The sequence below is a fragment of the Hibiscus syriacus genome, unplaced genomic scaffold, assembly GCF_006381635.1.
Source record: "Hibiscus syriacus cultivar Baekdansim isolate YM2019G1 unplaced genomic scaffold, ASM638163v2 tig00110893_pilon, whole genome shotgun sequence".
In the NCBI taxonomy this organism is placed as follows: domain Eukaryota; kingdom Viridiplantae; phylum Streptophyta; class Magnoliopsida; order Malvales; family Malvaceae; genus Hibiscus; species Hibiscus syriacus.
This window is the reverse complement of record NW_024062901.1, coordinates 836,664-861,641: the sequence shown is the minus strand read 5'-3', so window position 1 is coordinate 861,641 and position 24,978 is coordinate 836,664. Positions and strand designations below refer to the sequence as shown.

The window sequence follows — 24,978 nt, the reverse complement described above, 5'->3', positions numbered from 1 at the left end:
GTCAGTTCTCCTTTACAAAGATCAGATCAGAAAAGAAATGTATAGTATGTATTTTGTAATAAGCATAGTGGTTGTCATGTAAATAAAGGATTTAAATTCGATATGTTCTAATCAGTTTTGAAAAGTCATACGATTGAGTTTTGTAATGTTTTTAAACGTGTTTATGTATATGACAATTGTATAGTAATGAACGGTTAAATTTTACGAGTTTTATGAACGTTTTACGAAAGTCACTGTAGCAGGACTGTAGCATTGCATCGATGCACTATAACACTGTTCATCATTGTTCATTACTGTTTACGGTACTGTTCATACCGTATTTTACTGTTCATAAATACGTTTATATCTCAAAATTTTATACCAAACATAATTGAACAATATAAGATCGTATTTTCTTAATATAAGTTCAAATATTCAGTTATTTTACAAGAATAAAGGTTTTGAAATGTTAATGTGACATCTCAGACTCGTATCCGGGTCGGGTACAATATAAGTTCAATATTCAGTTATTTTACAAGAATAAAGGTTTTGAAATGTTAATGTGACATCTCAGACTCGTATCCGGGTCGGGTACGGGTTGGGGTATTACATTTAATGGTATCAGAGCTACGGTTTAGCCGATTCTAGGCTAAAAACGAAGTCAAAAGTATTTTAAAAAGTATGCATGCCAACACAAAGTGAAAATTTTCTGATATGATAGGTAAGGAGTGTGTTGTCTGTTAATAGAGTTAATTGTTATGTTATATAAGATAAGTGAATACCTGAGAATTATTTATGAGATATATATGTTTATATGATATGATAGATGATATGTGAACATATGGAAATGACATATGTTATATGATATGAATTGGATGATCATATGCACACGTGATATGTGATAGAAGATATGAGCACATGAATATGAGAGCTTCCAAAGTGAAGCACAAGGCGATAAACCTGAAAGTAATAGCATTAACCTGCCCTGGCCAGGCAGGGAGAAGAGCGAAAACATCAGGGAATGCCTGTATAAGATTAGAGAATGATTCATAATGTTGAATGATATTCCGATGTGTTTTCAATTGTATACTCCATTAACTCATAGAATGAATGTATTGAAATAGTTGAAAGAGTTATTAGTATACGAGCTCAAGGGTGAAATTGAGGTTTGTTATTACGTGGATAAGATAGAATATGGTGAACAAATGTCACCATAAGAACGTTAAAAGATCAAATGATGTGGTTAGAATTTGTAGAAGAGTTCAATAATAAGTGCATCAGTGATACGTTTATAAAATGAATGAAATCAGAGTTATAAATTTGAAACAAAGGGATAATATTGTGTATAAGCAAGAGTGTGGATATGATAAAGGTTTGTACTATAGAATGAAAGAGTTAGCGTTGGCTAACAAGATTATATGATGAAAAATGTATTGATCATATGAATGTGATATAGTGAAGGAAATAATGATTCTTATGTTTGAGGGAAAGTAAGGATTGAAAGAGAAGTATAAAGTAATATAAAAGGATCATGTGTATTAAAGTACAGACAAGGATTAAGAAATGATGAAAGGTCGAATGTTTATGATTGGTTAATTAGGGTTTGTGCCCTAGATTGAACAATTGTTATTGACTAGGCGTAAGAGTAAAGGTGATAGAGTTAAAAGATTGGAAGAAAAGATAAAGTTAGTTAATCAAGTATGATATGGATTGGAATATGGTTATGTATTTGGATCCTATATATATGATTAAGGCAATGAGAAGAGTATTTACAGGTTTTAAAGGGAGCTTTGAGGAATAAAAAATACAATAAAGATTGGAAGAAAAGATAAAGTTAGTTAATCAAGTATGATATGGATTGGAATATGGTTATGTATTTGGATCCTATATATATGATTAAGGCAATGAGAAGAGTATTTACAGGTTTTAAAGGGAGCTTTGAGGAATAAAAAATACAATTACAAGAGATGGTAAAGGAATATGTTATGTATAAGTAAAGTGGATTATCAAAGTTACAAAGATGCGATGAAGATCGATAATTAGTAATAAGTATAAGCGATATGATAAGAGTATGAGAGTCTGAAAAAAAGATATGATATATGTTACAAGGAGATTTTGATTTATGGTGGAGTAAAGAGATAAGGAAATTAAATGGAAAAAGGAAATTAAAGGGTTAATTATAATAAAGGTTATATGGAAGTGTAGATGATAAGTTCGATATAGAAATACGAAAAGTATGCAAGGTGATAAAAAAATTGTTTGATTTTATAAGGTATATGTTTAATCACAGTTGAAGAAGATTTAAAGTTGTATTTTGGTCAAATGATGATGGATTAAGAATTTGATTATTGTTTATATGATAAACGACAGTAGATGAGTGAATAAAGGAAAAAGTTAATTGAAGAACTAAAGGAATGAAAAAGTAAGTAAAGGAGACAACATAAGAACATTAGGAGATATGTTCTTATCAATGTGTGTAATGAAAATTTGAGGACGATTTTTCTTAAAAGGAGGAGAGATTTGTAACATCCCAAACTACGAGTTAGTGATTAAATTGTAAAATTTTAGAATATGGTGATTAAAGTAGAATAGTTGAATAGTTTAATGATTTATGTGGAGATATTTTCTGAAAGTTGTTAGTAAATATTAAAAGAGTCAAAGGGAAAATGAGTAATTGAACAAGAAAAAAATAATTGATGGGTATTATAATACCCATGTGGAGAATGAGTGAAGAGATAAGCTTCCAAGCAATTCTCTTATTCATCTTCTTCTCTTCTACACGTGAAAACTCAAAGCAAATGTGAGTTCTCTGATTTCTTGATTGTTTGTTGATTTTAAGTATGAGTTTTGATCCTTAGATGATAACTAAGCTTATGGAAAGCTTAAGTTATCTTAAAATCAAAAGATAAATGAGTTATGATAGATTAAACAAAATGGGTTTTTAAGTGAAATTTTGAATAAGAAGGTTTAAATGAATTTGGATGATAAATTTGACTTGTCATCTATGAGAATAAGAAGTTAGAATTAAGTTTGGATAACATGAAAAATTTTGGTATGATTATTGATTTCTATATGGATAATAGAATTTTGAGGTTTAAGATGAAATAAATAGATATAAATGAGTTTAAACTTGTATATTTGAGTTAAGAATATGAAAGGGAATGAAACTTGAAGAATTGAAGTTGAAAGAGTGAATTTTCGTGCAATGAACAGTGATTTCTGGGTAGGTGCATCGATGCATTAAGGGGTGCATCGATGCATTAAGGGGTGCATCGATGCATGGATATTTTGAAGCTATTTTGTGTACCGATGCACCCATAGTGCATCGATACACTCCTAAAGGAAAAGCTAAAATTTGGTTTATTAAATTAGCCTGAGTTATTAACATCAAGTTATAAGATTTAGGCTTCTGATAATCATCTCAGAAATTATATTTATGTAGATATCAAGCCTAAACGAGTTACGGAACAATCGAAGAGTTAGGATTGAATCAAAGCAAGCAAGGTTAAGGTGAGCGCAGTTTAAATTGTACTTATGTGATTGATCAAACATTGGCTTGCGATGAGCCAATGATGGAGTTACTATGATAAGAAGTAACTTATAAAATGTTATGTGATTACTATGTGTACATTAGTACATAGAAATGGATGTATGTTATTATATGTTACTTGATATGACATGCAAGGTTACGTGAACAAATGAGAAATGATAAAAGCCATATGAAATGATTTATGTGAAACCATGCAAAGTGATACGAGTTATGTGACATATGAATGAGAAATAAGCTATGTGATAAGGACATAGAGAAAGAAATGAATATGTGATAATGAAATATGAGAATATACGAGAAAGTCATATGATATAAGATATATAGTTACACATACTGTAGTATGTGACAGAAATGAAAGAACAAGTGATATGAAATGCATAAATAATAATGCCCATGCCATGTGATATGAGAGCAAGGGGTATAGTTAGGATGCCAAGGGTTGAGGGTTTACCTATGTTCTTCGGGACATATAGACTGTTTACCTATGTTCTTCGGGATATATGGAATGTTTACCTATGTTCTTCGGGACATATGGACTGATTACCTAGGTTCTTCAGAATCTATGGACTGGTCCTTTGGGATAATTATACGAGCTGTGGTGACAGCATAATAGTGCACAACCTAAATGTACTCGAATACCTTAAGTTCTCAAAAGTATACATGGGCTAATATATGAGATTTAAATGTAATAAATAACTTGATATGATACTATGTGTGCTCTATTGTGAAATGATATGGATGTCCGATGGTGAGTATAGAAAGGTTCAACATATGCTTACATGATAAAAAGGATTTAGTGATAGTAATATGAGTACTGATAAGTATGTTGATGGAATATGTATATGTATGCATTTTATTATATGAAATGTTCTATAGTTTTATTATATGTTTTATATACCTCAGTAAGTCAACGACTTAGCGTGTAATTTTTTCACGCGTAGGTTTTGAGAAGAGGAAGATTGATAAAAGTTATGAAAGACACGTCAGTTCTCCTTTACAAAGATCAGATCAGAAAAGAAATGTATAATATGTATTTTGTAATAAGCAAAGTGGTTGGCATGTAAATAAAGGATTTAAATTCGATATGTTCTAATCGGTTTTGAAAAGTCATACGATTGAGTTTTGTAATGTTTTAAACGTGTTTATGTAAATGGCAATTGTATAGTAATGAACGGTTAAATTTTTACGAGTTTTATGAACGTTTTACGAAAGTCACTGTAGCAGAACTGTAGCAGTGCATCGATGCACAATTTTGCTTCGAAATTTCGGTGCATCGATGCAGCACTGTTCATCACTGTTAATTACTGTTCATGGTACTGTTCATACCGTATTTTACTGTTCATAAAATACGTTTATATCTCACAATTTTATTCCAAACACAATTGAATAATATAAGATCATATTTTCTTAATATAAGTTCAAATGTTCAGTTATTTTACAAGAATAAAGGTTTTAAAATGTTAATGTGACATCTCGGACTCGTATCCGGATCGGGTACGGGTTGGGGTGTTACAGTGCCATAAGAGCATAGAAAAAGCGTGACACAAGAGTAGAGAAAAAGCGTGTCACAAGGACATAGATTCTTATTTAAAAGTGAAAAAACTCAAGAAAAAAACAAAGACATAATATGAAAATGAACAAGAAAAATAAAAATCACCGGCGGTCGGCAACTAATACTAAGATTGGTGTCGCCGCCAGTTAAACAAAAAACAAAGGAAGAAAAGAAGGCGGCACAAGAATATTGAGAGAGAAAATAAGGTTAAAGAAAAGAAAGGCTCATTAGTGAATTAAGCTAAAATTGTTTCCTCTAGTATTTTTTATTTCCTCAGCTAGTTCCACAAAATAGTCATCTTATACATTAAAAAAATCTTATTCATTTATAGCTACTAAAATCCTGAAAGAAGAAGCAGTTAACATAGAATGACCAATCATCCATAACCCCATAACAGAGTGCCACTTAAAGGAAGATAACTTGCACAAACTAAAGATTGAAGAAATACAAAAGAATAAAGACTTAATAATGAACTACAACTCTTTACTTGATTTTTAAGCCTACGCGTAAAATATTTGAAAAGAAATTAACAATATTAAAAAAAGTTACTAAGTTAAAGTGATAAACCAAATTCATTCTTCAAGTTACGCAAGGCTTGAACCTAATAGAAAAGTTGCTTGATGCTAGATTTCAAGTGCTGCTATTGTAAGAAAATAGTTCATAACATTACACGTCATTTGTTTCTTCTTGAATCTTCTTTTGAAACAGAAGACAATAAAGTTTTGAGCCCGGCTTGGTGGATAGTTTTTAAAAAGGAAAAGAAAAACAAGGCATTGTAACCCAGCTTTTGTAGTTGAAGTTTGTTCTTAGTGAATTCAAGTACTCTGTGAAGCTCAAGGTTGTGAGAAACGAACTAGCTGCCTTAAGGTTGAGCAGTGGGATAGGAGAACGAAAAATGGCGTCGACAAGGCCGCCACTAGTAAATGAAAGGTTTGATGTAGTCGAAGAGTATGTTTACAAAGACATGGTCAAGCAAAGCAGTCCGGGGTGAGCACAGCGGTTCGGAAACACGTGGTAATGAATCACATAAAATATTTAACGTATTCAAATTAATTTACATCGTCTATTATGTGCTACAAAAGTAAACAATATGTAACGCCAAGCATAAGAATAACCTTTGATCAATGAGCTGATACAAGTTCGTAGGTACTTGTCTTTCAAAAAGTTCGTAGGTGCTTGTGGTACGTGTTCAAATTTACATATATGTGGGCATGAACTTATTTTTCAGAACCAGAAGTAAAATGATGAATTTTGTATTTTTTTTTCTTTTATTTTTGAAATCATGGTTGGAATCATGGGCACGGTCTAGGGCACAGCATTTTTTAATGTGATAGATTTGGATCGTCAACAATTTATAGAAAACAGTTTAGTCATCATCTTTTGGAAGGTGGACAGACGAAATTATCTAGAAAATTTATGTTTGAATTTGAAAAAAATACTTTGGGACAAATCTTTTGGATCATTTTTAGAATATTTTATTTTGAATATTTCTTATATCTTTAGAATGTTTTTAGACTATAAATATCTCTTAGAGTGAAGCTTTTGAGTATGTACTTTTTCTTCTTCTTTTGATTTATAAAATTTGTCACGTTTTATTTTATAAAAGTTATTTTCTTTCATCTTTTATTTTTACTTTAATTTTTATTTTATTTTAAAATATGTTAAGTATGATCTAAATCACGCTTAACTAAATTCTCATTTAGCCAAAGGTTTAGCGATGACTCGGTTCCTATTGTGATAACTGAAAAACAATTAATATCTTTAGATATCATTCTTGATTTTCTGAAAACTTGGATTGAGAATGACATTTCCTTTAATAATCTCGACACTTTCATTTCAAAAAGTGCATGTTGACCTAAATGTTTGTTTTGATTTACTATTGGAAGGAAAAAACGATTGGTTGTAATTCAAATTCTTGTGAACAAACTTAGCGGTAGTCCGCTAAGGTGAATCGAGATCGGGTTCGATTCTTAGTGATACAATATAACTCGAGTTGGGCTTTTCCAACGCTTAAAGACATATTGGTGTTAACATTGATAATTGTGGTTAGTCCAACAATGACTGAATTGCAGAGATAGACTTGGGAATATCGGTTTACCGGAGAGAAAAGTAGTTGAAAGTGTTGAGTTTGTAAACTGTAACCTTCATGTATCCGGAAGTAAAATATCTTTTGATGATTAATTGAGAATTGAGTCAAAGCGAAGCTTGATGTTATTTTTCATCTCATCATATTCTTTTCAAATTTTACTCTTATTTTATTTTTACCATTTTTAGATTTTTACTCATTTATTTTTAAAACCCCATTTTCTTTTATTTCTCGTCAAATTCAGATCAAAACATTCAACATTGGAAACTTACTAGTCCTTACGGATCAACCATACTTCTCTATATTGTCTTTTCATTTATTTATTTTAAGAAATAGAAATCGTTCATTTGATAATTACAATGCTTATCACTCTTTAAGAAGAAGAAGAATATGAAAAGTCAAATGGTTAGTCAAACATGCTAAGTCATACGGTTTAACGTGCCACTTCAGTATTCAACAGTAACGACGGTTAACGACGAGTGACCGATTTGTAATAAATCGATAATGTTAATGATTAATTTGTTACTTTTGAAACTTCAATGGGAAAAACAAAAGCTTACTTAAACATCAGTGACCATTTTTTGTAGTTTACCCCTTTTTATTAAGTCGTTTTTGCTAAATTTTAAGGGTAAACTATGTATTATCACTTAAATTATCAATTTTAGTATGTTTTAATACATAAACTTTCAAAATTTTCAAAATCATACCTAACATTTAGTTTTTATTTCATTTTAATACCTCACCATTAAAAATTGAAAGCGTTTAGTACTTAAACTATCAATTTTGGCTTGCTTTAGTACCTAAACTTTTAATTTTTTAAAATTTAACGTTAAATTTTGAACATAAATGCTAAAATGAAACAAAAACTAAACTTTAGGTATAACTTTAAAAAATTAAAAGTTTAAGGTACTATAACAGATTAAAACTAATAATTTATATTAAACTCGTAATTTATCCAAATTTTAAAAGGGTAAACTACACGTTTGGCAATGGCAAATGAACTTTACTCTCTCCCCTCCTATTTCACTCATTGAACTTTATAGATAGAATTTTTTGTCACTCTACAGTTAAATAATTAAAGGTGTTATGACATGGTTATATTTTAATCAAAACGACATCGTTTTAGTCTAAAATTTGATTCTTTTAGGAAATCAAAACAATGTCGTTTTGATGGAAGCTGCCATGTCATAACGCCGTTTAATTATTTAAAAGCACAGTGATAAAAAAATTCAATCAATAAAGTTTAGTGAGTAATTTGAAAAAATTAAAAGTACAATAAGTGAAATAGGAGAGAGTAAAGTTTCGTTGCCAAACTCATAATTTACCCATTTAAAAAGGAATTTTTAATAAAAGGGTAAACTATACCATTGACCACTAAGCTATTTAGCCCTTTTATTTTTACTGTAATTCTTTTAATTTTGTCAATCAGACCACTTAACTGTTTAATTGTTGTTAATCAAGCTACCTGCCATTAACAGTTGGTGAAAATGCTAACGTGGTAGTTAAAAAATTGAAATAATTCTATATTTAATCCTCAATTCTTATATATTATATTAATTTGATCTTATGTCACAACATGAATGAAAGATATATATTTTTTAATTTAATTAATTTATTTTCCACCCAATCACATGGTGACACAATCGGAATGTATGGAAAAATGATAGTAATTGAAGATATTTGAATGGGTGGCGGTGAGCATCAAACATGGGCAAAGTTGTCTGGTCTTAGAATGCAACATATAAATTATAAGATATTTAATGAATGAAAAGAAAAGTTTTAAAAAATAATAATAATATCATATATATATATAAATATATATATAATCATTAATTTTTTTTGTAATTTAAGTAACAATTTTAATTTTCTTACTAATAATTATATAAAAAATTAATTTATTTTTATTAAAATATTTATGAAATTATTTAAAAAATTAAAATATTTGATAGAATTAACAATAATATATATAATCATCCAATTAAATTTTAACTTAAGTAACAATTTAAAAAGTATATTAATAATTATATATATATATATATATATATATATATATATATAGACACACACGAGATTATTACTTTTTTTAATTTTTTTCTTTCATTCATTAAAGTATTTTATAAGTTATATTACATTTTAAATTCAAATTGTGCTCCTAGCTTTGTGGTTTGGGGATGGGTTTCTAACTCAATCTTCCCCTGGTTTGTTCCTCATTGTGTTTTTTTTGATTTCTTTATTTACTATCAATTTTCCATCTAGTTCGATTGTGACATGTATCACCATATGATTGGGTGGAAAATAAAATAATAAAATTTAAAAAATATATTTCATTCATGTTGTGACACATGTCACAATCTGATTAGATGATCAAATTTATTAAATTAAATTAAAATTACGATTAAATTGATATAATATATAAATATTGAGGTCTAAATATATAATTATACTATTTTTTTAACTTTCGTGTCAATATTTTCGTCAACTGTTAACGACAGGTGGTTGATTGATAATAATTAAATAGTTAAATGATATGATTGATAAAATTAAAAGATTGATAGTAAAAATAAAAAGACTAAATAGTTGAATGGTCAATAATATTGTTTACCCTTAATAAAAAGAACCCAATATATTGGGCGGCCCATTATCTGGAAAAGAAAGCTTGATTAAAAAAAATCAACTATTCACTTTTCGTTCTTATACGTGTAGGATGGGCATCCGACGAGTTGGAATTTGACGGATTTTAATCTGATCGAGTTATATTTTTTTTTTAATTTGGATTTGGGTTAAGTCAGATCGAATTTTTTTATGTGATATTTGAGTCGGATCAAATTCAGATTTAAGGTGAAAAAAACTTGACCCAAAAAATATAATTTTATATTATATATTTAAGAATAATTATAATAATATCTCTCTATATATATTTTTAATTAATTATTATTTTTATTAAATAAAAATATTTTTTATTATTTCGAGTCGGGTCAGATAAAATACGGATTAGATGAAAATTTATTTAATTAGGTCTCGGGCGGAGAACTCCTTATTCTCGGATCGGATCGGTGGACAAAAAATCCGATCTCACCCTAACCATGGCCATCCCTATATACATGGACTCTGCTGCATTGTTCTCCACTTGCTCGTTGGCCAACGAGGTAAATTAACCATTTCATCCTTCCTTTTCAACCCATAGAATCTAATGCTTGCATCCGTCAAAGATAAAGCATTTGCAGAATTTGTTACTAATAATCCGATTATTCTTTTTTTTCTATCTCAGAACTATCTGCTTTTGACTCCTACTCATGCTTCTGCAAAAGGGTATATTAACAAGGCTGCGAGGTTTTGTAGTAATGGGGGACGAGGGTGCTTCCAAAGTGAGTAATGATGTTTCGAGGATGAGAATCCCACATGTTTTGACCGTTGCCGGCTCTGATTCAGGAGCCGGGGCTGGAATTCAAGCTGATCTTAAGGCTTGTGCTGCTCGTCGAGTTTACTGTTCTACTGTTATCACTGCTGTCACTGCCCAGAATACTGTTGGAGTTCAGGTTTTCTCTTCTTTGCAGCTTTTATTTTCAATGCTTCCAAACAAATTGGGTGTTTGGATTTTGGGTTTTTCTTCATTTGATGAATTATGAACCGCCGAACTTCATTAGCTTAAAGATTAATATTTTTGTATGGATAAAGATTCATGCTTTTAGTAGGATATGTATGGAGAACATAGGATTAGCTATGCCTATTATTATTGAATTAATGTTCAAGGTCGATATCTTTTTCGTTTATTTCATTGGTTAATTGAATATTTTGTTGATTGTCAGGGTGTAAGTAATGTACCAGAGGATTTCTTTGCACAGCAGTTAAAGTCTGTGCTCTCTGATATGGAGGTTGATGTGGTAATAATTACTGTGATGAGCTTTAAATACTTGATCAGAAGCAAATCTTACCCATAGTTTGGCCTATAACTATTTCCACTGAATGATTTTTCTGACTAATGACTTCAAAAGAATTCACCTTTATCTGATCATCAAAATGTTATTAGGTGAAAACAGGCATGCTACCTTCTATCGGCACAGTCAAGATTCTTTGTGAGATTCTCAGGGAGTTTCCTGTTCAAGGTTTGCAACATAAATAAAAATTTGGAAGTGTGATTTCCAATTTGCAATTTTAGTTGACTTTCTCTGGTAACCCGAAGGCAGCTTTGGTGGTTGATCCTGTCATGGTGTCTACAAGTGGGGATGTGCTTTTCTGGTCCTTCTATTCTTTCCACATTTAGGTAGGTTATATATAGATTTTCTCTTAGGGTTGATTATATATATATATGGCGCATTCTTAACTCTTAAGCTTTTTCGCTTTTGTCATTATTGTGTAAATTCGTTTTCCAGCTGAACTCATTTCATTTGAGGTTGCCATATGAACAGTTTTTGTTCTCAACAGTTGTTCTTCACTGTTTCATGCTTTCAGAGAGGTGCTCCTTCCAATGGCTGATATAATAACCCCAAATCTGAAGGAGGCAGCTGCTTTACTTAATGGTATGCTATTGGAAACATTGGATGACATGCGCACTGCTGCGAGATTGTTGCATAACATGGGCCCAAAGTGAGTTAAAAAGATTTCTTTCATTTTTTCCTCTTTTGATTTGTAATTATAAATTATATGTATGTTTGTTGCTTGAGAAGTGTTCTAGAATAGCTAAGGTTACAGTACTTTTAGCTTTTTAATGTAGAAGAGCAGTACTCTTAACTGAACCATAATCTCTGGACATCATGGCATAGAACTTCTGATTTTCTAGGAAGTGTAATTTTCGATGTTCTCTTTCTTATTAATTAAATGAAAACTTTGCACTCAACCTGTAACTTCATGTTTGGTGACAGCTAGGTAGATAGATACTTTATGTTTGATAATTTTTTGTTTCAGGAATGTACTTGTTAAGGGCGGTGACCTGCCTGATTCTTCAGACGCCATTGATATTCTATATGATGGTAGGCTTAAATTTTATGGTTCTCAAGCTAACTGTTTCCACCTTTTGATAAGGTTTGCACCGAAGGGGCTCTTTTATGAAGGGTTTTGATGACTGACCAACCTTTTAAATCTGACTTTTGAAGGTCTTAATTTCTATGAGCTGCGTTCCCCGCTTATAAGAACTCGTAACGCTCATGGCACTGGTTGCAGTCTGGCATCATGTATTGCAGCCGAGTTAGCAAAAGGCTATCCAGTGCTCTCAGCTGTTAAGGCAATTACTCTACTGCCGCTCATTTTCCTTTGTCTTGTGGGGATATGGCCCCCATTCTTATTCACTTGTGTTTTGGCAGGTAGCAAAACGATGCTTCGAAACTGCCTTGGATTACAGCAAAGAGATTGGTATCGGAAATGGACCTCAAGGCCCCTTTGATCATCTATTGAGGCTTAAGAGTCATTCTCAAGATTGTCATAGGCAGCAGCCATTTAGTCCAAGTGACTTGTTTCTGTATGCTGTTACAGACTCAAGAATGAATAAAAGGTGGGGTCAATCTATTGCTGATGCTGTTAAAGCTGCCATAGATGGGGGTGCTGATAGGGAAGCGGTGGCGGATTGATGAACGTTGCTCTTGTTGAAGAATCAAACCTAGAAAAGCTCTAGACTCGATGAAGAACAATAAGGAATGAATGAGGAAGGTGGCGACAATAGCTAGGGTTCTTTAGGGTTTCTTTTAGTGCTAGAAACAAGAAAAGAAACAAGATTAAAATAAGATAAACAAAAGATAAAGGAATTAAGAATAGAGAAAATAACCAAGAAATCAAAGATCTCCCTTATGAAAGTGAACGGTAAAAATGATTGATGGCGTGGATGGATGTGGAAAATCGATGGATAATGTCCTATCGAGCCCTCCTAGTCGCAATGAAAAGGCAAACACGATAATATGGCTCTAACCAACCCTCCTAGTCGCTATGAAAAGGCAAATTGGAGTGTGAAGATTAATCTCCCTCACAAGAACTTGAAAGAACTCCAGGAGAAGAAGCTTCGAAGGCACACGGCAATCACATGCAAAAACAAACTCTTGTTGTATTATTGATCAAAGAAATCTGATTTACAAGTTGAATGAAGCCTCCTTATATAGGGCTGAATTCTAAAAGTCCTAAATAACTAAAGAATAAAATATTAATAAACTAAACATGTTTTAACTCTAATTCCTAATAAAAATAATAACTAAAAATATTGTTTTAACCCAACCTTAATTCCTAATAAAATAATAAATCTGATCCTAAAAGATAATTAATCATCCTATATTAAATTATATTACAAATAATCAATATAAATATTGAAAATTCGTAATATTTACAAAATAACGTATTAATCCCGTCTAGGATTCCCTGCATGCACCGTCTTCAGTAAAATAACCATATCTTGAGTTCCCGATATCGGATTGATGCGATTCAAGAACCGTTGGAAAGATAAGAGACAGACGGTTGTATCTCCAGAAGACATGTCGACCGAATAACAACTGGATCCCCTTCAAAAAGTTGTTGCAAATCTGCTGCTATTAAACCCTTCCGGATGAATGCTTGAACTGCGATTTGAAGCTTGTCTTTAAAAAGTTTGGTCCGGCCTCGTGTGATAGGGCCAAGTGGTATAGTAAATTCATCATCTTTAGCTTTAGGGCATGTGGTGCATCTATCATCTCCCCCTTCCTTAAAAGGATTCGTCCTTGAATCTGAAATATCAAAAGGAGATAAGTCAGAAACATTAAAGGATGCACTCACGTTATACTCACCGGGAAGATCAATGCGGTAGGCATTGTCATTGATTCGTTCAAGAACTTGGAATGGGCCATCGCCTCGTGGGTCTCGCTAGGATTTCCTTTGTGTCGGGAACCTTTCTTTTCTCATGTGAACCCATACCCAATCTCCTGGTTCAAAGGTGACATGTCGTCGGCCCTTGTTAACTCGGTTTGCGATTGCCTCGTAGGTTTTCTCCATCTTGAGTTTGGCTTTGGCGTGAATGTCTTTGACAAGGGCAGCCTTCTTTTCACCATCTAAACTGGCAACCTGATCTAAAGGTAAGGGAATAAGATCCAAAGTAGTTAGTGGGTTAAAACCATAAACTATTTCGAATGGAGAATAATCTGTTGTGGAGTGAATGGATCGATTATAAGCAAACTCAACAAAAGGTAAACATTCTTCCCAATTACGGGTATTCTTACCTACCACAGTTCTTAGCAAAGATCCTAGAATCCGATTTATTACTTCGGTTTGTCCATCGGTTTGAGGATGACAAGAAGTGGAATAGAGAAGTTTTGTGCCAATCTTACCCCATAATACCTTCCAAAAGTGGCTTATGAACTTAGTGTCACGATCGGACACAATGGTGCGAGGAATGCCATGAAGGCAGACTATTTCTCGAAAGAATAAATTAGCAATATATGTGGCATCGTCCGTTTTATGGCAAGGAATGAAGTGTGCCATCTTTGAGAATCTGTCCACAACCACAAAAATACTATCTCGTCATTTCTTAGTGCGGGGTAAGCCAAGTATAAAATCCATCGATAAATCGATCCAAGGAGAAGAAGTAATTGGTAAAGGCGTATACAAACCATTAGGATTTACCTTTGACTTTGCTTGTTTGCACGTGATGCATGATGCACAAATCTTTTCCACTGTTTTACGCATGTGCGGCCAAAAGAAGTGTTCCATAACCATATCAAGTGTTTTGTGAATACCGAAGTGTCCCATAAGTCCTCCGGCATGTGACTCGTGAACCAAGAATTCTCGCAAAGAGCTTTGTGGTATACACAACCTGTTCATGCGAAAAAGAAAGCCATCTACAAGATAAAACTTGTTAAAAGCACCTTTTACACATTGTTTATAAATCTCAGAAAAATATGGATCGTTAGGATAAGTTCTTTGATATGTGCAAACCCAGAACAGTAGCATGCATTCGAGTGATAAGTGTGTATCGTCGGGTAATGCATCAGCTACGATGTTATCTTTCCCTTGTTTGTATTTGATGATGTAAGGGAAAGATTCAATGAACTCAACCCATCGAGCATGTCGTTTGTAAGTAAGCGATAGGTTGTCTTTCTTGCATGAGGACGACACCAATGCCTATGCCTGAAGCATCACATTCTAGCTCAAAGGTGTTAGAAAAATTGGGAAGACGAAGAATAGGGGCAGAACATAACTTATCTTTAAGAAGTTCAAAAGCTTTTTGTTGTAGTGGTCCCCATTTGAATTCAACTGACTTTTTGATGATCTCGGTTAATGGTGCAGCAATGGTTGAGAAATCTTTGACAAAGCGACGGTAGAAACTTGCCAAACCATGAAAAGATCTTACCTCGGTGATAGAAGTAGGCGTGAGCCATTCTTGAATTGCCTTGACCTTCTCTTTATCTACATGAATACCCTGTACACTAACTATAAAGCCTAAAAACATAAGCTTATCACTGCAAAACACACACTTATCCATGTTAGCATATAAATGTTCTCGTCGAAGAACTTTGAGAACCATTCGAACGTGAATGACATGAGAATCAAAAGAAGATGAGTATATAAGAATGTCATCAAAGTAAACGACAACAAATTTACCTATAAACTCCTTAAGAACGTGATTCATTAATCTCATGAAGGTGCTTGGAGCGTTTGTGAGTCCAAAGGGCATAACAAGCCATTCATACAAGCCGAACTTTGTCTTGAATGCTGTTTTCCATTCGTCACCTTCTTTCATTCGAATTTGATGGTAACCACTCTTCAAGTCAATTTTGGTGAAGATACTTGCACCATGTAGTTCATCCAATATATCATCTAGGCGTGGAATAGGATGCCTATACTTGATTGTTATCCGATTAATAGGTCGACAATCTACACACATTCGGAATGTGCCATCTTTCTTTGGAACTAGAATGACGGGAACTGCACAAGGACTAAGACTCTCAAGGATGTGTCCTTTTTGTAATAATGAATCTATTTGTCGTTCCAATTCCTTCGTTTCCTCATGATTGCATCGGTAAGCGGGGTGGTTTGGTATGGTTGATCCAGGGATGAATTCGATTTGATGTTCGATTCCTCTTGTAGGTGGTAAACCATCCGGTGGGTTGCTTAAGACATCTTAAAACTCCTGTAATAGAGAAGAAAACACACTAGGCAAATCTGTGATGTTAGTGATAGTTGATAAAATGGAGTCCTTGAAACGGACTAGAATGCACGGCCTATTTTGAAAAAGGGTATCTCTCATGTCTTTTGCACTCGCATAAATGTTTTGAGACACTCTTTTATTTTCACATTGAGGTTCACTCACCACCCGTGGGTCATTTGTTTGGCTTTTATCGGTTGTGACCTCTTTTGCCTTTTGTTTCAAATTCCCTGTTTCCTTGAGAATTCGTTGTTGATCTATGAGAATCTCTTTAGGGGTAGGGGGTTAAGTCGGAACGGATTACCTTTTATTGGAATTGTGTAAATGTTCTTTCGACCATAATATGTGACGTCATTGTCGTATTGCCAAGGTCGTCCTAAGAGAATGTGGGATGCTTGCATCGGAATTACATCACACCATACGTCATCACAATACTTTTCCATCTTGATATTAACGAGGCATTGTTTAACCACCTTCATCTCGGCACTCTCATTAAGCCATTGTAAGCAATAAGGTTTCAGATGTCGTTGGCAAGGAAGTTTGAGTGATTCAACAACATTGGAGCTAATGACGTTGACACAACTACCATTATCAATGATGATGGAGAATGGTTGTTCCTTGATTAGGCAGCGTGTGTGGAAGATGTTAGAACGTTGTATGTCAGACTCGTCGGATGCTTGGATGTTCAATGTATGACGGATCACCAAGATTGTGCCATTGTACTCATCGCTTCCATAGTCATCACTGTCTTCTTTGGCTTCGGCATGTGCTGGAATGTCGGCGAGGTCGTCATCAGAGTCAGAATTGTAAGATCCATCACCTAGTATGGTTAAGGTCCTCGTGTTGGACAATTGCGGCTGATGGCCTCTTCCTAAGCATTTAAAACACTTGATGTCTCTTGCTCGGGTGTCGTCTTTAGGGGCTGGAAGTGTCTCATTCTTCGCTAGTCGTTGTTTTTCTTTGTCGAGTTTGTCATCTCTCGACTTTTTTTGAGAAGATGGAGTAGAAGATGAGGAAGGATTTGAAGTATTACCTTGGTAAGAGAATGAAGTACCTTGGTAATGTTCTCTGAATCGGAATCTCCTTTGTATTTGTGCTTCGATTGTCATTGTTTTCTTTAGTGTATCTTCGAGGTTTTCGTACCCATAGAGATCAAGAAGATCAGTGATGTTTGAGTTTAAGCCAACGACGAATCTTGACATGGTGTCATCTTCTTCTTCAGTTATGTTAGCCCTATTGAGTAAGGACTGCATCTCCTTGTAGTAATCTTCAACTGAACTTCTACCTTGTCGAAGTCGGTGTAGTCGTTGTTTAACTTCTCGTGTATAATGTGTCGGTAGAAATCGGTTCCTCATGGCATGTTTGAGTTCGGTCCAAGACTGGTTGAATTTGGTAGTTGTCGATCTTTTTCCTTGTTTGCATCCACCAAGTGTGAGCAAATCCTTCGAATTCCAAGGTGATGAGGGGAACTTGTTCAGCTTGGGGGCAGTCATGGTATGCGAACAAGAGATCAACTTTTCCTTCCCAATCGATGTACTTGTCTGGGTCGTAGTCTCCTTTAAAAGACGGGATCGTGAACTTTGGTTTTGCAAAGAGTTCGGGTGTTTGAAAACGTGGTTGTGCTCGCCTGGGGGCCAAAAGTTCAGCATTGTTTGGCCTTGGATTCTGGTTTGGTTGATCCAGTTGTAGTTCTTGCCGTTCTCTCAAGGCATTGTTAAGTTGATCAAATTGAGTTGTGAGTCGTTCAAGTGCGGCTAAAATAGCCGTAAGTGTCTCATTGTTATTTGTCGCCCATCCTGCAATTATAACACTCAAAAGAAGATTTTAAAGTAGAATAAAATAAAATAAATTCAACAAAGCAAGAAACCTTACAAGTCACTCCAAGAAAGTAACACAACGAGAGGCAAGTAAGTCGATCTTGTACTCTTTAAAACTTACTTTACCAAGTAGTCTTTCACAGTTCGTATCGGAGTTTGATTACTAGCAAAGGCGATAAGAAAAACCTAAAAGCTCTAAGAGGCCAAACAAAGGTTAGACTCCAAGAGAACGAGAATGCAAAGAAGGAAGAAGTATGCAAACTCTTTAGTCCTACTAACACAAAGAAGATAATGCAAAAGAAAAATTACAAGGAAAAACAAAAGAACCTAAAGCACTAAGAGTCAAAGAAAAAGGGACCAAACCAGAAAACCTAGAAAACGCTGGATCAACTTGAGCAACGTTTTTGAGGGGGTTACCGGTGTCCAAAAATTCTGAAAAATTTCTTGAATGTCTTTCGATGCGTCAAGAAACCACCTGTAAAATTTCAGAACCAAATACCTTCAGTAGTATCCAGTAGACTCTGTTGAACGGTGAGTCCTCAAACAATATGTTTTTCTTGATCACTTTTTTCGAAGTTGTTCTTGATCTCCAAAAATTCTGATATTTTGTGTGAATGATCTCCAATATATATGAAGTTTCAATCTGGAAATTTTCACCACGAAATTCCTCCTGTAAAATTTTCAAGAAATTCGACAAGATTCTAAACCGAATCTGCCGATGAAACTTGAATGATGTATTTGAAGGCTCCAATGAACTCCGATTGGGATGAAATTTGGACTGGGGATTACTCTTAGAATGAATATAATATATGGATAAAATCAGCCCTAAATACCTTCGTTTGCAATTTTTTTGAAATTTTGGATTTTTTTGGCTTTTTTTGTTTTTTTGGCTTTTTTTTTGTTTTTTTGAAAAAAAAAATAGAAAACTAACAAGAAGGATTTAAATCTAAATTAAAATTAAATAAAAAGAACCTGAAACGCTGAATCGTTTATGAACTAGCTCCGTTGGGGTACCTTGACGGTTTTGTGTGCAAGAACAAGCAAGATTGCTTGTTTCTCTCCAAGAATCAGCCCAAATCTGATACCAATTGATAGGGAAGCGGTGGCGGATTGATGAACGTTGCTCTTGTTGAAGAATCAAACCTAGAAAAGCTCTAGACTCGATGAAGAACAATAAGGAATGAATGAGGAAGGTGGCGACAATAGCTAGGGTTCTTTAGGGTTTCTTTTAGTGCTAGAAACAAGAAAAGAAACAAGATTAAAATAAGATAAACAAAAGATAAAGGAATTAAGAATAGAGAAAATAACCAAGAAATCAAAGATCTCCCTTATGAAAGTGAACGGTAAAGATGATTGATGGCGTGGATGGATGTGGAAAATCGATGGATAATGTCCTATCGAGCCCTCCTAGTCGCAATGAAAAGGCAAATATGATAATATGGCTCTAACCAACCCTCCTAGTCGCGATGAAAAGGCAAATTGGAGTGTGAAGATTAATCTCCCTCACAAGAACTTGAAAGAACTCCAGGAGAAGAAGCTTCGAAGGCACAAGGCAATTAGCACTTGCAAAAACAAACTCTTGTTGTATTATTGATCAAAGAAATCTGATTTACAAAGTTGAATGAAGCCTCCTTTATATAGGGGCCGAATTCTAAAGGTCCTAAATAACTAAAGAATAAAATATTAATAAACTAAACATGTTTTAACTCTAATTCCTAATAAAATAATAATAACTAAAAATATTGTTTTAATCCAACCTTAATTCCTAATAAAATAATAAATCTGATCCTAAAAGATAATTAATCATCCTATATTAAATTATATTACAAATAATCAATATAAATATTGAAAATTCGTAATATTTACAAAATAACGTATTAATCCCGTATAGGATTTCCTGCATGCACCGTCTTCAGTAAAATGACCATATATTGAGTTCCCGATATCGGATTGATGCGATTCAAGAACCGTTGGAAAGATAAGAGACAGACGGTTGTATCTCCAGAAGACATGTCGACCGGATAACAACTGGATCCCGTTCAAAATGTTGTTGCAAATCTGCTGCTATTAGACCCTTCCGGATGAATGCTTGAATTGCGATTTGAAGCTTGTCTTTAAGAAGTTTGGTCCGGCCTCATGTGATAGGGCCAAGTGGTATAGTAAATTCATCATCCTTAGCTTTAGGGCATGTGGTGCATGTATCAGGTGCCACCATTGTTCAATTAAGGTCGGTTTATGTTGTATTCTTTTTTATCACTTAGCATGACCTGAATATAGGAACTGGTTCTACAAAACTGTTTTTGGATTTGTTTGTTTATGGTAAAAATAGTGTCACTTGCTTTTGCAGAGAGAAGGATGCTGAAACAAAGGACTTTCTGGAATCTGCAAAAGCATGTCTTGAAATTTTCCGTTCACATGGAGTTCCTCTGCTGATTAAAGACCGTGTTGATGTTGCCATTGCTTGTGATGCCGATGGTCTGACATGCCTGCTCACGCCGTTCGCACTTTTCTTGGTCCAGAAAAGATCATCGGCATCTCTTGCAAGACACCGGAGCAAGCTCAACAAGCATGGGTTGATTGTGCTGATTACATCGGGTGTGGCAGTGTATATCCAACCAACACCAAGGAAAACAATACCACAGTTGGTTTGGATGGGCTGAAAACAGTTTGTATGGCTTCAAAGTTACCTGTGGTGGCCGTTGGTGGAATTGGTGTGCTGAATGCACGTGCTGTGATGGAAATCGGTGTACCAAGTCTGAAAGGTGTTGCTGTTGTTTCAGCTCTTTTTGATCGGGAAAGCGTACTGATCGAAACAAGGTTAACGGGATCTAACATTGGTGGTACGTGACAAGTTTTATGATTTGATTCTGATAGTTAAACTTTCCCAATATGAGTTAATATGAAATAAACGTGTTTATTCTGCAGATGATTATGTTATGATGATATTGGACAAGTTCTTGTATTTGATTCGCCTGAAATCAACATGCGTTTTATTCCTCATTAATCCTTTACAGTCTCCATGTTCAAATATTCGTATAAGAATATGATGATTCAATTATATAAAAGGGAAAATAAAAAACAGACTCTATCCGACACTTGCAAGTTGCAACAAAACCTAAATAACATAGCTATGAGAAGAAAACAGGAACAAGGCGAGTATGATATATAAATGCTGGCTTTTAACATTTCAATGAGTCACTCCTCCTGGCAAAAGATTTTTATGGAAAGAAATCAACTTACAAGTCTCGCATATCTTCCATCATACTCTAAAAGTATAGACCTTTAATGACCCACAATTGTGAAGATTCGATTCGGGTTATTGGGTAGGCTTCAAAAGCCAGTAGCTCCAACTTCCAACATCAGTAGCAACACTCTCTAAACAATCACGCTAAGACTGCACAAAGTTCTTGCCCAAGACACTAATTTACAGATTGTTTATTCAACACCAGGTCTTAGGTAGAAACCAACATCATATAAACTCGCGACCAAACGCAGACCTCGGAATGAAAAGCGTATACTGCTAACATTCAAGAGACATGAACTTCTCCACTAGCATGTACCTCCTTTACCGTCTTCTCATACTCGTCTTCTTCTTCTTCTTCTTCCTCCTGCTCTGCATCTTCTTCCCTTGCATCCTCATCTTCTTCTCCACCCCAACCAAAGCCTCCAATAGACCGTGATATTCGAGGAGCTACTTTAGCCTCTTCAACTATTTTCATGATTTCCTCAACAATTTGAAGGGAAAAAGTTGGGTTTTCTTTCCTGTAATAGACAGCTTGAGCTGCTTCAGTCAGTTCCCTGGGCAAGTTCTTCAAAAACCATGGATGGCTCTTGATATCTTTGATGCTGATTCTCTGTAAAAACACACCCTAAAACAGTGAGAGACCCAGAGGGAGAAAGCAAGAAAGGAAAGGCAAGCTTGTCAAGGATGATGGAAGGATGACAGCCGATCATAGGCAACCACTACAAGGATAGCAATTTAGAAATGGGGATGGCCTGTTTTACATGCCCCAAAACTTCATGTAAAGGAAAAGAACCTCTGGCTATCGTACTTTATTGTTATTTAGCTATGGACAAGCAACAGTTCAGTTAGAATATGACCAACTCTGCCTCTGAAAGTTATCTTTCCATGCATAAGTAGAAGAAAGTAAATATATGTCATGTGCTTAGTGCATGAAAGAAATGGTGGAGAAAACACACACACACACACAAGCATGTATAACAAGAATCCTATCATGCCAATAGCCACAAGTGTATAAATAATTATAGGAGAACAAATATTTGCCCATATGTTGAACAAGTTCTGTAACAACAGTTCATACCTTGGAGGGGCTAGCAACAAATATGCGAGAAAGGAGATATTTGCAATCTTGAGATATGTGAACATAGTCTGGGATTTTGTATTGAACTGACATTATTCTCTGCAAATAAAATAAAGAACATTAGAAGTCATAAAGAAATTACACAATCGAGGATAGTTAAAAAATGGATGTTCAGAAGTATGTAGCTCACACTAATAGTTTTCCTAAAATTCTTTGGATCCTCCTGGTCCTCAAATGGGTAAGCACCAACCAACATAACATAAAGAGTCACTCCACATGACCATACATCTGCCATCTGAAAAAGGAATGCAATCCTAAAATTAATCACAAACAGAAAATGAGAAGACTTTATATCTCTGCTTTGGAAAGACTTAAAAGAAATCCAGACCTCAGTTTCTCTTTGCCAAATATCTTAGAAGCTATTGCTTTCATGATCGTTAAAATGAAAACCTTCATGATAAAGTGCACTACTAGTAGATATCCAATCAATTGATAAATATTCTGAGCAAGATTATAATCACCCTCAACAATTCTTAAAATATTATCAGGTAACATCAGTTTATCTTTATTCTTTAGAACAGTAAGTTAAGGCATCAACTACTCCATCACAAAACTATTTAGCATAATAACACAATCATAACTGAAAAACCCTAGTCTCGTAAACAAGCCACTATCAACAATATTTGAACAAAAGTAGATAAAGACTAAATTACCTTGCCATCGTATTCTCTCCGAGAAAGAACTTCTGGTGCAATATAAGCTGGAGTACCAACAGTTGACTTGGGTCTTGAATGCAGCAGAGATGACTAAAAGGGGTAGAAGGAAACATCTTAAACAACAACAATTGTGACATGCATTTAATTATGCTGACTGTAATAATCCTATTTTCAGTATTACCTTTGAGTAACCAAAATCACATATTTTCAGACGAGGAGCAGGGCTCCCATCCAACAAGGTATTCTCTAACTTCAAATCTCTATGGCATATTTGCTGAAAGTCAGAATGGGTAAATATGAGAAGCTTGCCCAAAAATAGGGACAACTGTAACATCCTGTAATATATAGAACGTTAAAATCTTATTTACCATGGAATGACAGTAGCTAACTCCTGAGATCAGCTGCTGGAAAAAATATCTGGCCTGAAAACATCACATTAGACAGATCACCGCCAGCGGAAAGCTAAAAAACATGAAGCATCCCCATCTTACTTGGAGAGTAATGCAGGATTATTCAATGATAAGATGAGACATTTCATCTCATACTAGTTTCTATATCAATTAAGAGGGAAAAAGGAACATAACAAATGTAGCCAGCAATAAGTAAAAGAGAACTCAAACTAAAGTAAACATCATCAATCTCCCCCTTTTCTTTTCTTTTTGCAGAAAAGCATCTATTCAATAGGCAACAATTTCGAGATCGATGCTAACCTCATCTTCACTAAACCTTCCAGCGTTGCAAATTCGCTCGAAGAGTTCACCACCAGCTGCATACTCCATCACAATTGCCAGATGTGTAGGAGTCAAAACAACCTTCAAATTAAAAAGGAGAAAAATAACATTAAATTCAGAACATCAATGTAAAGGAAAAAAATGGAAGAGCATAATATTGGAGTACCTCTTTGAACCGAATTATGTTAGGATGACGGAGCGATCTATGATTTATTATCTCTCTTGCCACATTCTCATCAATCTATTACAAAAGATAAAATGTACAAAATTCCCAATTTTCTTCAAATACAACAACAATAATAAAAAAAAAACAATAAAACATTAAATTCAGCTGCATATTTCAATCTCTATGAAACTATCGGCAATGATTTCGTTAAAGAGTAAATATTAATTTTCCCAATGAGAAAAAAAAACTAAATACACGCCATACATGCATGCATAATTCACAGATACATATATGCAAATGCATCATACAAAAAAAAAACAAAGAAAATTAAATGAAGGAGAAGGGAACCTTATGGCCACGGTCGATATACTTCATGGCGACGAGTTCTTTGGTTTCCTTGTTACGCATCAGCCTGGCTACACCAAAGTTCCCAGATCCTATGTCTTTCACCAGCTCGTACTTCTCCATTTTTTCTCTTTTATATATATAACAAATAAATCAGAATAATCAAAACCCTAACTCAATTATTCACAAATCGAAGCAGATATCGATTTATACGCAGCACATTACAAATCGAAACTGGTGGCGGCGGCGGGCGGCGGAGGTGAAGGTGGTGGAAGTGCAGGTGGAGGTGGGAGATTTGGAGAGATTTGAAGAAAAAGGTAAAGAATTTGGAATTTTTAAAGTCTGAGAAAAAAAACAAATGAGAAAATAACTTAAGTTACAAAAAAATGCTAATAATATACTATTTTAACCAATTTTTTTTGGATTTGTCAAAATGACCAACTAAATCGCAATGCGATCGATAATTCGCAACGCGATCTCCGGTATCGCAAATCAGTTTCCAGATTCGCAACGCGATTCTGACTATCGCATTACGATTTCCCAAATTCGCGTTGCGATTTTCCTAATTCGCAATGCGAATACGTAAATCGCAACGCAAATTTGATAAATCGCAATGCGAATAC

The 24,978-nt window shown here is 34.3% G+C and overlaps 3 protein-coding genes across 3 annotated transcripts; 2 read left to right on the top strand and 1 right to left on the bottom strand.

Moving 5' to 3' along the window:
- Positions 1-10,554: 10,554 nt before the first annotated feature.
- LOC120145342 (thiamine biosynthetic bifunctional enzyme BTH1, chloroplastic-like) lies at positions 10,555-12,728 on the top strand. Its single transcript, XM_039159207.1, has 8 exons — positions 10,555-10,691; positions 10,974-11,048; positions 11,195-11,270; positions 11,348-11,428; positions 11,617-11,751; positions 12,070-12,134; positions 12,258-12,385; positions 12,465-12,728. Exons 4-8 carry the CDS (start codon positions 11,391-11,393, stop codon positions 12,726-12,728), a joined length of 630 nt encoding a protein of 209 aa, XP_039015138.1. The 5' UTR covers positions 10,555-10,691; positions 10,974-11,048; positions 11,195-11,270; positions 11,348-11,390.
- A 7,559-nt stretch (positions 12,729-20,287) lies between these two features.
- On the top strand, positions 20,288-20,956 carry LOC120145473 (probable thiamine biosynthetic bifunctional enzyme, chloroplastic). Its single transcript, XM_039159298.1, has 2 exons — positions 20,288-20,302; positions 20,423-20,956. The coding sequence occupies exon 2, from the start codon at positions 20,558-20,560 to the stop codon at positions 20,921-20,923; it is 366 nt and encodes a 121-aa protein (XP_039015229.1). The 5' UTR covers positions 20,288-20,302; positions 20,423-20,557; the 3' UTR covers positions 20,924-20,956.
- Positions 20,957-21,290: 334 nt separating this feature from the next.
- Positions 21,291-24,680, bottom strand: LOC120145471 (serine/threonine-protein kinase SRK2A-like). Its single transcript, XM_039159297.1, has 9 exons — positions 24,359-24,680; positions 24,011-24,085; positions 23,824-23,925; positions 23,482-23,535; positions 23,295-23,387; positions 23,111-23,203; positions 22,588-22,692; positions 22,398-22,496; positions 21,291-21,929 (listed from the first exon to the last, which is right to left on the bottom strand). Exons 1-9 carry the CDS (start codon positions 24,476-24,478, stop codon positions 21,603-21,605), a joined length of 1,068 nt encoding a protein of 355 aa, XP_039015228.1. The 5' UTR covers positions 24,479-24,680; the 3' UTR covers positions 21,291-21,602.
- Positions 24,681-24,978: the final 298 nt, after the last annotated feature.